Raw genomic sequence first — 15,179 nt, forward strand, 5'->3', positions numbered from 1 at the left:
AACAGTCAAGAATAAGAACGTTAGACATGTAAAACGCAGACATCTTGAGGCCTTCCCATCGATAGATCCCAATTCTGGGCTCTGTTCTGTAGCTGGCTCTCATATATAAGTTGAAAGAAAGAGGGGATGTTTGAAAAGTATCAACAAATCTTAGATATATTTAAAAAACTGAAATTAACATGAATATGTAATTATTCTTTAAACTTTTAAAAGTATTCATCCACATATGTGATAAACTCTTCTCACGTACCACCACGTGAATGTACACCATAAGAACCATAACTTAAAGAAATGAATGTCTGATGTAGAGTGTGGAACTACCCAGTGCCTCAGGTCACATCAGTGGGGCAAAACAGAACCCTGCTATGAGTACTTTGAAGTTGCACTGCCTAATAGTAGATAGCAACTAGTGACATGGCTATAACCAGTAAAAATTAAATAAGATTAAAAATTCACCCCTGCAGTCACCAGCCACACTTCAGGTGCTCAAGAACCACATGCGACTAGTGGTCACTGTTTTGGACAATGCAGATTTAGAACATGTCCATCGTCGCAAAAAGCTATGTTAGACAGTGTTGAGTTAGCGAGTAGAAAGAGAATTCCTGCTTTTTTAGGAAGCTTATATGTATTTGAGAGAAGATAAAGGACCTAGAAACAGGAATGACAGAAAGAAATGTTTGCAACTAAAGTAGGGAAGAGAAGAAGGCGGAATTAAAGGTCATATGATTGGACACAAAAGGCCCAACTCTGCACGTTGCCAGTCATGTGGCTTACTAGGCGAACTCCTCTTTGCAGGGATAATGCTTGCTTCTTTTTTTTTTTCCTATATCCCATTTCTAATATTGCTTCTAGCTCATAGTAGTCACTTCATAATTACTTGCTGAATACACTAATGACTCTATAGAATAATAGTTATTTGGGAGCCAGAGATCGCCCTAAGATTCTGGTAAAAGCTAAGGCTCTCTAATCCTAGAAAAATGTACCTACCCATTTGCATAGACACTTAGAGTAACATCCGTAATTCAGGGGCCTCTGTAAATTGGCATAAAAATACCCACTTTGGGGTAATCTTTAGTAAGTACAGAAGAGAAAATAAATCGTTTTGTGCAAAGCCAGGAATCATTCCTTATGTACCTCTTTGCTTTTTTTCCTCTGTCAAACAGATACAAGGCCGAGGTCAAATTTTGACTGAGTCTGCTGGTAAAGATTCAAGCAGCCACATTTAGATTCAGACAGTTTATTACTTACATAGGCAGTTGCGGATGCCAACTTCCCATGGTCCTTATACCCCAGAACAAAAAATATGACACGAGAACAAAAGGAGCCCTATGTCTGTCACACTAGCTGTGGGATGCCCCATTACTTAGGAGCCAATTCTAGACTGCAGCATATTCGGTTCAAATGATTCAGTATATATATGTGCTGCAAAATGATCATAAGAAGTCTAGTTAATATCCATCATTGCACATGGTGACAGTTTTTGTTCTCGTGATGAACTTTTAAGATCTACTCTCTTAACAACTTTCAAATATACAATACAATATTATTAGCTGTAGTCACCATGCTGTACATTATATGCCCCGGACTTATTTAGTTTATAAGTGGAATTTTGTACCTTTTGACCACTTTCACCCATTTCACCCACCCCCAACCTTTATTGGTTTTTAGTTTGGAGGTCAATGTGGTGAGTGGCACTTCAGGATAGAAGGGGGCTTATACTCCAGGAAGTTCAGAGGCTGTGTAAAGGATTTGAGAGTGGCTGGAATGGAGAAAAGTAAAAGGAGCAAAGAAGAAAATAATAGAGCAAGGAAAGTCAAAATACCCACACACAGAATTTGAATTTTTCAAGGCCAGAAAGATAGCAAAGAAGATAAAGATCATGAATAACAACTATAAAGCTGTCATAAGTTCTCCCCTAATCTAGTTCTCAAAGATGTATGAATCGTTTATAGCACACATAATTCAATAGTGCATGCTGGATATGGATGAGAGAGGAGACCCTAACATAAGGTCTTACCATAGAAAAAAAATCTCAAATTATCAAATAATTGTCTAGAGTCATCTCATTCTTCTCCATTGTCATGTTGGTTCTACTGTCACAATGAAACATCCAAAGTTTTCATGCATTTCATCTTCTCACAGATTAATACCAATTGGCCTAATTTGAAACAAAACTTGATCATGAGATAGTCTAAGCTTAAGAGATATCCTCAAATATAAGGGATTTTACTTTTGACAATGTCTTTTCAAGAACAACTTTTGTTGATATTTTTAGCCATCTTGCCTGTTCTTAAACTTGCATGCATTAATTTTTTTTTATTCATCTCATCATCATCTACTGCTCTTGAATGGTTAACTGTAAATACAACAGCCTCCGCTCCTTCAGTTCGGATAGGTCTTACACCTTGAACAGAAGCTCCTATGCCCGGGACAGCATGATGATTGAAGAACTCCTCGTGCCGTCCAAAGAGCAGGTATGCATTCTTTTGAAAACATTCTTTGATTGTTAAGTTTCATTTGTATGTTTGAATCAAATTTTTGTCCCATAACAAAAACTATATTTCTGCATGTTTGATTTTGCATTTGTAAATCTTCCCGTACTGCCAGTTAAAGATACCTCTCTTTTCTGCAGGTGAGTCATTAAAATCCCACAGAGAGAAACTCAGGAAAAAGTGGATATCTTTCTCATTCTAGGTCAAATCTATTTTAATTTTTTTTAAAAAAAGAGTTAATAGTTGGTGGCTAAAGTTGCCGATATCCACATGTGTATTGATTACACTAAACAAACTATGTATGCATGTTGCAGTTTGCTATCATTGTTTTCAGCAAATAGTTAAGGTTAGATTGGTCGTGTATTTGATCCCTTATTTTCAAAGCTGCCAGTAAGAGGCCTTCTCAAGATATAATGATATTTTGATTTTTATCAGAATCAATCCAAGGTTCATTTGGCATTTGTACAATTTCTTTCTTCCAATAATTGTGGTCAAATAGATAGTGGTTTAATGTAATATTTCCCAGCAACATTGTCCTCTGCATGTGGGCTCAGGATGGTTTCTTATTCTAGATACACACAGTACCTGGTTTTGAATCTGTAGTCATGAGTTGATGATGAATGAAACTATTTTGACATAAAACTTATAATAATTCAGCAATGTGATTGGTGAAATCATGCTGGAGTTATTTATTCATAGCACAATGAAGGAGCAGATAAATAAATGATAAGTCATTTATTATCACTAAGTTACAGGTTAAGCAGCAGACAGTCAGACCTTTGGGACTTATGTATGGAAATGCTGATTTCCAGACATACAGATATACATTGTACTTCGTAAGAACCTATGATAAATATTTTATTACTTTACATTCTCTAGAACATTCTTAGCAAGGAGGCCTCATAGAGGTGACTATAGTGACTATTCAGTGTTTGGCCAGACAAAATCAGCCTTTGTGGAATGCTTATAGGTGCCATAGCATGTCGTGGTTTAAGTGGGTGTTATGGGAGAAATCACTTGTCTAAAATATTGAAGCTAAGCTCTTGGAAATAAGGTGTTGCCCAGGTGTTGGCTGAGATTTTCTAAGTAACTCTCTGCTTGATTGGCTGTGGTCATTATCCTACACGGATCATTCTGATCTCTTCATATTTCCAGTTGAAATGAGACATCGTAGATATATCAATAACACGAGTATAAAAATGCATTTTTTCTATGCCCTAAAAAAACCCCACAAAACTTATAAAATTGCAGGTGAAAAGAGATTCCTTGGGTATTCATGACATTTTGCTCTTATGTAGAACATGTGCCTAGTTCTATAATGAAATAGCAAATTATTGATTGAAGTTAATTATGGTTTATGTTTCTGATTATATGCTAACTTTGGGGCAAGGACCTGAAATTGGAAACACCACCACCATGACTCACCATCACTGCCATCATCACTTCCACCTCTACCACCACCACCATTACTGCCATAGTTACAGTACCTCTCAATTTCTTCACATCTTCTTTAAAGTAAACTATAAATGTTTGCAATGCTACAACACTACAGACACCATTACCTGTTAGCTCCTATCAAGATCTGCATACTCAGGTAGAATGGAGGGACGGCATTTATTCAGAACAGAGGATTTGTGAACAGAAATAAAGAGTAGAGAAATTCCGAGGTAAAACTGATGTTCTTTTGTTCAGTTTATTGCTGCTTCAATTTCAAAAGCACCGCCATGGATGTCACAACACTTCTATAGACATGACAGAGGAAAAGAGAGCCTAAGACATCTTGAAACTTTTACAAAGAAATCTTAAGTTGATAACTACAGAAGCAAGAAGCTTCTTCATTGCCCAAGGAGAATCCCATGGTCTGACAAGCATGCTTTATGGAATGACATTTCATGAGCATATATAACCCTACTCCTGGCCATATAACTTCATGATAAATTCACCGGAGATTTGAAAAAAAATATGAAAGGCATAGGGACAATTGGGGACATTTTCGAATATACTGGCTGTACTCTTAGCAAACTTGTTAATTTTCTAAGTAGTGATAACAGTATTGAAACTATACAGGGGGATATCTCTATTCCAGGGGTTTACATGCTGAAGTTTTTAGGAATGAAGTAGTCATAAAGTCAGCTATTTACTTTCTAATGGATCAGCAAAAAATAAATAAATAAAGTATATGTGTTGGGGGGAGAGAGAGAGAACAATTATGGCAAAATGTTCATTGTTGAATCTAGGTGGTATATGTGGGTATTATTTATACTGGTTTTTTTTTTTTTCAACTTTATTTGTATGAACACCTTTAAAATAAAAACTTGGAGGAAAGGGGAAAACAAATTCTAAAAGCAGTGTATTAACCTATTTGGTCCCTAGTGTTGCATTTGTTGTAGAAGAGGAAAGGCAAATTCCTCGAGAGATTTTCAGAGAGGAGTCTAGTTAACCATATAAGACTAATGAGAAACATTTACTTTAGAAGCAAGCAGTGTGTTTATTTACATACTTATATTGGAATTAAGTACAAAAATTATTAGCTTATGTCTATAATGTCTCTAAATCTATATTTATAAATTTCAAAATGGAGTTTTGGCACAAAATTGATTTTGTCTAAAAGCATTCAAGAAGTCTTCAATATTTAGAATTCCTAAAGCAATGACACATGATTTAATGTCAGATTTAAAACTGCCCTGTCATTGCCTAGTTAAAGTTTCTTTGATAAGTTAAGGCACAAAATGAATAAAAATTAACTCTTTGTGTGCTTTTTTCAACAAGAGTATACCTCACCCATACAAAGTTGCCTCTTTGTTATCCTGCTGCTGGTTAATTAGCTTGCGCATTAACCACCATTAAAGTATAGTTGAGACCCAGGACAATTCACACAGGCCGGCCACCCCCACCCTTCTAAGAACCTGTGCTGGTTGAAGGCAGGTGTGGAGGCCAGAGCTCATTCCCATTCCCTGTTGGCCCTTAATCAGGATTAGTTCGTAAACCACTTAATCACCCCTCCTCCCCCAATCATCAAGAGTGGACTCTTTTTTTACCATGATATTGGCTTATCCATGAGATCCCTATTCTTTCACCTTCGATTACCTCGTAATCGAGAGCCACCTGTAGATACGGTTCTGAAAATTGTATGTAAATAAATAATGTCTTGGATCTGTCAGATCTTATTTAAAACATTGACTCTCAGCCCTGACTGTTCATGAGAATCACTTGGAGAACTTTTAAGAAGACGACTGCTCAATTACTGATTCAGTGGGGCCTGAGCATGGGATTTTTAAATGCACCCAGAGTTGAAAACCACTGATTCCTAGTGAGAATTCTTAACTGGGGGCACACACTGGAATCATCAGTGGCTCTTTGGAAAACAAGATGCCTACAGAATCAGAATCTCTGGGACTGGGTTCATAGGCACCTGTATTTTTTTTTAACTCCGCAGGTGATTCTGGGATGCACCTCTAGTTAGGAACCACTGATGTGAAGCAACTCTGGCTGGGCTCTTGTATCCATTGGTGAACATCTAATGTGTTTGTTTTATCAGCTCAGATTTGTGTGTGTCAGGTTTTCTTAGAGCAACATCTGTGCTTAGAAACATTCCTTTCCAAATAAGAGGTAAGGAAGAAAAGGGATGACTTTAAACTGAAGCCCGATTGCCTAATATAAATATAATGGACTGGTTCTTTCATTTTTTCTGACATAATTATTAAAAGGAACTGTCTGTTATGGCTTATGTAATTGCTGTGTATGATCCAGGTCGGCCAGTCCTCATTACATCAGTACAGTACTATTCATTAGCTGCCATAAGTATCAGGCAATATGGTGGTGATGCTTATGGCAATAGTGGTGAAAACACCCAATTTTGAGCTCCTCATATGTGCCAGGCACTATACTAAGAGTTTTACCAATATTAACTCATTTACATGTCATAAAAACTCTATGAGATAATTTCTTGGCTCCATTAAAAAGATAAAACTGAAGCACAGAGAACTTAAGTAATTCTTCCCAGAGGACACAGTTGGTAAATGGCAGTCACTGGCCATCTGGCTGCAGGTCACCTCTTTTAACACTGCTACACTAAACATCTGCATTGCTTAGTGTGAGAAAAGCCAGCAAAGAGCCCAAAGACTTGACTCTGTCCTCCAGATCTCATCCTTGTTAATATTCTTAATAGGGGTGCGGTACCGTCATCTTTATCCATTTTTAGCATGAAAGATTATGTTTAGACATGTGTTCTCCATTAAGCTTATTTCTCATTCTAATAATAAATTCTTGTTTAATGTGCTTTAAAAGGAACCAACAACTTACATTCAGTAACAAGTTATGAAAATTATGGAGAAAATGATTCTGCTAAAAATTATGGCAATAAGACATCATTAAAGGAATGGAAATATTTGACCTCTACATGGATATGAGATAGAAGGCATGATAGTGATCTAAAAATACTTTGCAGGCTAATTAGTTACACTTCCTTCGAATGACCCTACAAGTAGTTGTAAGACCAAGGGATACATACTGCAGGAAGAAACATTTAATTCAATATGATTTCTGGTCGTTACTCAAAGATGAGAGAAGAAATCACTTCTCTCGTGGATTGTTTTTGGCTGTATGCACCCACTCTGCTTTCTTTAGATGGCAGGATCTGATGGTCAGACCTCTACCCCCACTCATTTCTCAGTCAGTGTAGTCTAGAAGGGGCTGAAATCCCTCCCTCTTCTCCAAGATGGACCCCAAACCTGGCCATTCAGAGCATTTTTTTCCCTAAATTACAGTAGTTATTTAAGGATGAAATGTAAAATCTTAGCGAGTCTAGTGACGCTCAAATTTGAGACTTTGCCCAGCCTTTGGGGGGCTGCTAAGCTATTAAGATGATGTAAACCTAAAGGTACTGGGGGTGAAACCTGAAGCCAAATTGTTCCTCCCATCTTTTGAACCATGTCTGGGTTCAACTATGTCTGAAATTAGTATCACTCAGACTTTCCAGTTACAGAAACCAGTAAATCAATCAGTCTCCTCCCTTCCCCCCACACCCCTGGAGGGGCTGTCTTAAGCCAATTTAATTTGGGTTTCAATGCTCAATCACATGCTTGCTATTGGTGGTGGTCAAACCCGGCATGAAAAGCCACATATCAAGTGCAATATGCAGAGCCTTCGAGCATCTTCAAGTGCCATTCAACCTTGAGATTCTATTATTTTACCCCTTCTCTCTAGATGTGACTCTAACTTTAACAAAATTAAAAAATGAGCTATGATTTAAGAGTATAGCTATAAACTTAGGTACTTCCAAACAAAACCTTGTAGAAAAGCATTCTTTGCCGGTTGATCACTAAGACGAGCACCTTCCATTTCCTTTCCATCCTGTTGCTATAGGGGCAGGACATCAATGAAAAGAAAGAACTAGGGCAGCTGCGCAGCCCTGTCCCCCGCTAATTAAATTGCTTTAATTTGGAGACTTCCCTTTTCAGACCAGATTTGCCCAGGTGGTTTATGCCTAATGGGACAAGTGGCAGGGCTTTCAAAGAGTGACTAGTTTAGAAGGTTTAACTAAAGTAGTGTGTAAACAGTTGTTTTGGCTATTCGAATGATAGCTGTGGAGATAGTTTTGTAGTCATTATCGGTGGCCTCATTATAGCCTCATCTTACCTGGAGGTAGCTGTCACATCATCCACCCCGTAACATTCTCATTTATCTCACAGACCAGGATTCCAGATTTTTTAGGTTAGACTTGGTCTTTTTTGAGGCTAAGGATGATCTCATGTATATTTAATCATACGTTGTACTATGTACTACTTGATGTATTAGTAAGTCATGTGCATATTGGAGGGTACTTCAGGAGAAATTGCACATTTATTTTTTCACCTAGGCAATTTTTTAATAATCTCAGTAAGAGATGAGGGGAATTCCTAATCCAAAAGGCTGGTTATGCTAGTAGTTTTCCTCCTCTATCAATCAACCCATTTCTCTTTTTCTCCACCCCCACCCCTCTCCCCCTCTCCCACTCTCCCCTTCTATCTCTCCCTCCCTCCTTCCCTCCCCCCACCACACACCCCTCCCCGCAGACTCCTTTCCCTCACATCAGCAGATTAGGCTTCCTATTTCTTCCATTTAAACTAATTTCTAAGGGAGTCTCAGAAATGTGCATGGTGGCAGAAGGTAGACAGCCTGGGATTAAAGATTTGCTAGAGATAGTCTCCTGGAAGATAAGCACCTTTGACTAGTGACATTTAATATGCTGCTTGTTCTCTTCAAAGTGCTTTGCCAGCATTACTCAGGTGATCCATTCAACACCTCTGGAAGATTGGTCAGCAAGATTACAAACTTTTTTTTAAGGTTGAGAAGTTGGTGTTGTGACTTACTTAAGGTAGCTTAGACATCTTGAGCTAGATGTTGGTATGTTAACACTCTCAGCTTCCACCCTGACCTTGACTCACCTTATTTTGTTGAAGTTGGTAGCTAAATTATCTTGAAATCAATCAGATTTGGAAATCAAAGGACCCAGCTTCTTTGTGGTTTATATTCTAGTCTCAGATAGGTCTTAGGAGGTAATAAATAGTTGACTTCTTGAAAACAAATACTTTAGGAAAAATAGATCACTTTAGTAAGCTTTTAATTTTTATTTTACTGCTTAAATCAGGTTTTCTTTTATGGAATCCATTTTCGAAATTGTACAATATGATGTTTTGATATGTGTATACATTGTAAAATGATTTTGGTAATCATGCTAATTTATTTATCCATCAGCTCCAGTAATTATCATTCATTTTATGTGGGGTGAGAATTCTTCAGATCTACTATCTTAGCAAATTTCAAGTATATAATCCATTATTATTAATTATAGTCATGGTGCTGTACATAAGGTTTCCAGAGTTCATTCATCTTACAACTGAAAGTTAATACCCTTTGATTAAAATCCCCTTTTCTCCCACACATCTCCCCACCCCAGCCCCTGGTAACCACCATTCTGTTCTCTTTTACAATGAATCAGACTTTTTTTTAAAGATGGAACTCATTTCTTAAAACAATGTTCCTAAGTAGTTGTGCTGAATGTCTAAACAAACATACTGTCTATCTCGGTGGCAGTCTGCCATTTTTTTGGCTCAGTATCTGCTGTTGATCACAATAATTATACTATTAATATAGTACAGTACCTGCCACAACATTTTGTTAAATGGATCTTCTCATTTCATGCTTTCAGCCATGTTATAGATTAGGTATTATCATTACCACTTTACAGACAAGGAGACAGGAGTTGAGAGGAGCATTTTGCTTGCCCAGTGTCCCATTGGGGTGACATTAAGTAGCAGAGCTGAGATCAGAATTGAGGTCTGATGGCTGCTTGAACCCATTCTGCTGCTGACCATGAGCTGCAGCGCCACTCTAACAAACAAATGTGGCAGACTGGAGTAAAGCATCTTCGCCACAGGAAGACGTGATGCTTAGACAAGTATCTGTCACAGCCAAAATACCCTGGTTGTTTGTTAATCCAGCAGGGATTGACGTCCCTGTGATATGATAAAACATATGCCACCCTAAAACGCTGCATAGAGGGCTGTTATATAAAGTTAAGAAATAAACTATCTTCAAATGTAAAAACCCTAGAAGTATTAAGACGTTTATCTGTTTTTGTTCACATAACTATTAATTTTCAAATCACTTGCATATTATTTGGGTCATTCCGTTCTCACAGTGAAATTGAAGAGTTGCTGTTATCTACCCAATACCCTAATGCAGAACTGGAGGTTCAGTGAGGTTGTCGGGGTTTTGTTTGTTTGTTCGTTTGTTTTTGACTTGTTATTCACTGTGCTATGAAGTGATGCAGCCAAGTCATCTTTTCTTTGTCTAAGGGAATTGATACCAACATGGGTTCCCCTTGCGCTGGCCCTGTCAAGGCCACCAGTTGATCTGCAGGACCACCTGCTGCTGACTCTCAGGGGCAGCAGAGTTGGCAGAAAAGGACCATAACTGGTGCATTTAACCCTAGAGGTTGACAGTCAACAGCCTGGAGAACTAATATTAAGAGCTAGATTTCTCTTTTCCTTGCAAATACTTTCTCATCTCCTGCCTCTTTTCTTCCGTGCCTGGACATTTATTTCCAGACCTGGGCATTTGGGTGTGTCCTCATTTGTAAGGCCAGTGTGTACTTGCTCTCCTCTTTCCCCTGATGAATAGGGCTACTGAGAAACTATTTTTGGAAAGTATTAAGCTCTTAGAGACAGTGATATCATCATTACTCAGGCTTTGGACTCTGTTGAATAATGTGTGTTTTTATTTTAATCGTATCCTTGCTATCACTTTTAAAATGAAAAATAGTGTGCTTATTTGTGTCATTTTTGACATGAGAGTATAAGGTCTTATTGTCAATGTGAATTTTTCCTTAATGTGGTGTTCCTCTAAAGCCACCCAGTGCTGGTTATTGACCTGGTGTTGTCAAATGTTCAAAGTCTCTTTTCTGAACTTTAGTTTCCTCATCTGTAAAATGAATAATATTACTTCCCAGGGCTTCTCAGTTCTGAGGATTCAAAGGAAAAAAAATGAAAAAGCCTAGGACATTCCTTGGCATTGAGTTGATACACAGTAAGTTGTGATACTGACGTTAACACAGAACTTTAAATGTTTTCAAGTAAATAAATAAGACAGGCATTTATAAGATGTGTCCTTGTAATCAAATGGGCTTTGTTGATTCGGTGTATATAACTGTGAAGGACCAGTGCTGGCACCGAAATGGTTTCGCTTTTGTTGTTTTCCCCACATTTTAACAAATTATCACATTTTAACAAATGAGCTAATATAAACGAAAGTCCTTTGAAAAGTAGAAACTACTACACATATATGAGACATTATAATTTCAGGCCAACACTAGTGTTGCTGCCAGATTTTTGATGTATATTTTCATTTAATCTCCATATCAGTTAATCCTCAATTCGAAAATGAGAAAATTGAGACTGAGAAAAGTGAAGAAACATGCCAAGGATCATAAAACCAGCAAGGAATGTTGGGCATCTTTAAAGGGGCTTTTAATAAATAAAGATAAGGGAAGGTCAAAGGAAAAGTTTTTTCCTTTATTTCTGTTGGAGTCCAGGTTGTGGGCTGGCTTAGTATTTGAGTCCAGTGGGTCTCCTAACTGCTGTGAAGTTGGCAGGTCTCCTCTCAGTGGCCAGCATCACCATTGCAGGGCAGGCATACCATTCACGGAGAAAGACTTAGGGCCACAGAGGAGGATGTCTGCTTTCTGTGACTGAAACTCAGGCCTAAGAGAGTGGAAGTTGGATCTGAGCAGAGCCTTCCCAGCTTCCTTTCTCAATCCTACCACTCAGATAAATCATTCCACATTTCAAGGGCCAAAGGGAACATAAAGGGACAGGGAGAGGCCCACAGTTACACAATGGAGTTCCCTTTCCAAAATGGAAAACTTAAAGAGTGGGAAAGAAGTGTTCTCCATTAACAAGTGGCAGAGGCAATTTTCAAATCCAAGTCTGTGACTCAACTTCAAAGCCGAGTTTTTCCATTAAACCCTGGGAACACCCCAACTTGCTATGGGAAACTCCAGCCGACTCCAGTTCATCTTTTTTAACCACCATCATATGTGATGTCCTATTTATCATTTTAAATGGCTATTTGTTCTATAACCAAATGGAGAAAAAGTTTTTCATTGGTACCGTGATGCTATGCACAATGTATCAGAACATTTTGACGTTCATATTATTTATTAAAATTAGTAAACAGTTCAAAGTTCACATATCAATTTTAAATAAATGCTAATCTGTAGAAATAAGTATTTGGAGACAGGTAGCTTTAAAATGAAGTTACCAATTCCTTCTCTTTCTATAAAAACCATAGGTTCAGTTGAATTGATTGTATTTAGATGGCTTCACTGTGGGAAGTGCATTTGGTCTCTTTTTAGTTTATCAAAATTGTTAGGTCTGCCCATAAACCTAAGTAAAGCTCAGTGGGGTGGGGGTGGGGGGAATAAAACAAATGGGACATATAGCTCATTGTTTTGAACAGGTGTATTTGTTCATTATACATTTGTTCGTTTGTGTTACGACAAAGTTTCAGTGAGTGGCAGCGTTGCGAGAGGAAGGGAGTTGGTAAGAACTTGAAGGGATGTGGAATCCCAGTGAGCTGGCACACTCCAGCCTCAATAAATATTGTACGATGGCGGCGATATCTTTTTGTGTGATATAAGTCATCGTTTCAATAATTAATGTCGCCAAGTGCATGTTTCTAAGAGTACCAAAGGTAAATAATTTACTGTAATTACCAAAGAGGAGTGATGTTATTTATTTATTAGAACTTTGAAAAAAAAAAATGGATTCTTTGTGGAAAGTAACCGCAAGGCCTTAGATGCAGGAATCATAATTCGCTAAAAAATAAAGGGTGCAGTACCACCCACTTTATATTAAATATTTTGCCCTACACTGAAGGTTGATGGGTTGGTTGGAGTCTCCATAAGTTATTGAAATTGGTAAATAAGGCTAGAGTAAAATCAACACCTAATCTTTGGTTAACCCATGTAGAGTTTGACAACTTTCTGAGGTGATGTATTGCTGTTTGGGGATTCGACTTTGGTTCTGTGGACTCTCGTTAACCCCATTGATTGCACACCCATCCACTGAACGTGTCCTCTCAGTGGATGCGGAAAAAGCTGCACCTCATTCATTTTTGCATTTTCCTAAGGTCTAGGTAGGATAGTGACTTGCACATAAGTGGTCTACAATTTTTTTTTTTCAATTTTATTTTAGGGCTTTTTTAAGTTTTGTAATTGAGAGTAATTTTTTAAATTTAAGTTTTATTATTAAAGTTATACAAACAAGTCATGCCATTTTACAAGACATTTATTAGGGAAAAAAACAATCCCCGTGAATCCCCACATAAACCTTCAGCCCCCAATTTCTCCTCTACAGAGACAACTGCTTAGAGTACATTTTGATGACTATTATTATGTGCTCTCATGTCTCTAAATAATATGTATTCGTTGCATATTGATTTATCCAGGTGTTAGATGAAGCTTTAATTTTTTAAATACCTCTTCTCTCCCACGTGCACATTCCTCCATCCGCCCTCCATTTTCCTGAAACAGTCGTGTTTTATCTTGGTTTTACCAGTATGTATTTAATGTTTCTATTATTATGCCTATAATAGAAATGTTATTCACAGATGTGAAGTATAATTTCATTTTCTCTTTGGCACAATATTTTGCTTTCCCTAGTTTTTCCATTTGCTTGTTATTCTCTGTACATATCACTAGTCCAATCTTCAAACTCCTCCCCTGTTGTACAAATCTCCTCTCAATATCTTTACACTCATTAGGTGTTTTATAAATTTCATCTACTTAATTCATCTGTCTTAGAGCTTCCTTACTTGTCAAGTTCCTTGTAGGCCCACTACACAGATGTCCTTCTGTGTCCTACTTTGTTGTCACCATGAAAATTCCCTGTGTTCTTGTATTAGACCCTATGTCTTTCTTCTCGGTTTAGTCCTTCATTTTGGTGGAGTACATATTTCAATAGTTTCCTTTATGGAGTAAATTAGAAATATATTTGTTGAGGTTTCATGTAACTGGAAATACTTTTATTCTTAATTCTTTTTTTTTTTTTTTTTTTTAGCTTAGCTGATTATAGCATTGGGTTGAAAATCATTTCTTCTGAGAACATTGAAGGAATTGCTCCATTGCCTTTAACTTCAGTTTTCTTAAAAGTCCAATGAAAGTGTGCCATCTATAATCACTTTTGTTCTTTAAATTGAGAGCATCTTTTTTTTTGTCTCTAAGTTCTGAAAATGCATAATGATGTACTATAGTGGGGTTTTTATTTATCTATAGTGCTAGTCACTCAGTAGGTCCTTTTACTTTGGGAACTCAGGTCTTCAGCTCCAGAAAATTTCCTTGAATTGTTTCTTTGATTTCTTTTCTATTTCACTATTTTTCTCTTTCTAGATTTTTTTTTTTTTTTTGGAAGGGCAGGAATATTTGAAATTCCTAAACTGATTCTCTGCTTTCTTATATGTTCTCTGCTATTTTTTTATTTTTAAAAGTATCCTCCTAATTTATAGGCTTTTTTTTTTTCAACTTTATTGCTATCATAGTTATTACTTTCTATGAGTTCTGTCATTTACTGGAAGCAGGAAGCTTTCAGTAGGAAGCAGATTTTTAGCAGGACAAAAATTGAGATTAATCTTATTTTTGGTCTGTGAGATATATCTTACATCAGATTTACAATATTCTTAGCCATTCTCTCTTCAGATATAGCTTCTGCCTTATACTTCTCTTCTAACTTACACTTATGTTAAAAAATTTTCACTGAGTTCCTCATGTCTCATACTTTTTCTGTATTTTCCATTATTTTTTTTAAATCTAGCCTTCATTTTGTATATTTTTCCATTTATGCTTCTAGTTCACTAACCTTGTTTTCTATTGTGTCTAGTCAAGAACTGACATTGTATTTAGAACTGAACAAATGCCTATTTGTTTCTTAAGTATATTCCAGTGCTCTGTTGAATATCCTTTTATTTTCTTTTTCCTCTCTTTTTCCCTGTTTCCTTAAACATACTAATCATAGTTATTAAAAAGTTCTTATTAGCTTATTCAAAATGTAGGATGACCTGGGAGTCTGCTTGTAGTATCTGAGTTGTTTTTTTGTTTGTTTGTTTTTTGTTTTCTGTTTTGTTCATGTGCTTTGGCTAAGCTTGGCAATT

The 15,179-nt window shown here is 37.0% G+C and overlaps 1 protein-coding gene across 20 annotated transcripts in view; it reads left to right on the top strand.

The window, feature by feature from the left end:
- The window catches only part of ANK3 (ankyrin 3), a 567,956-nt gene that overhangs the window by 482,182 nt on the left and 70,595 nt on the right, over nucleotides 1-15,179 (top strand). For all 20 annotated transcript variants that reach the window (XM_016127609.2, XM_016127607.2, XM_036222256.1 and 17 more), the window contains one exon: nucleotides 2,372-2,474. In XM_016127609.2, the coding sequence (XP_015983095.2) occupies nucleotides 2,372-2,474 (103 nt within the window). The remainder of the gene's footprint in view (nucleotides 1-2,371; nucleotides 2,475-15,179) is intronic.

Source organism: Rousettus aegyptiacus, unplaced genomic scaffold (assembly GCF_014176215.1).
Source record: "Rousettus aegyptiacus isolate mRouAeg1 unplaced genomic scaffold, mRouAeg1.p scaffold_m13_p_6, whole genome shotgun sequence".
NCBI classification, from domain to species: domain Eukaryota; kingdom Metazoa; phylum Chordata; class Mammalia; order Chiroptera; family Pteropodidae; genus Rousettus; species Rousettus aegyptiacus.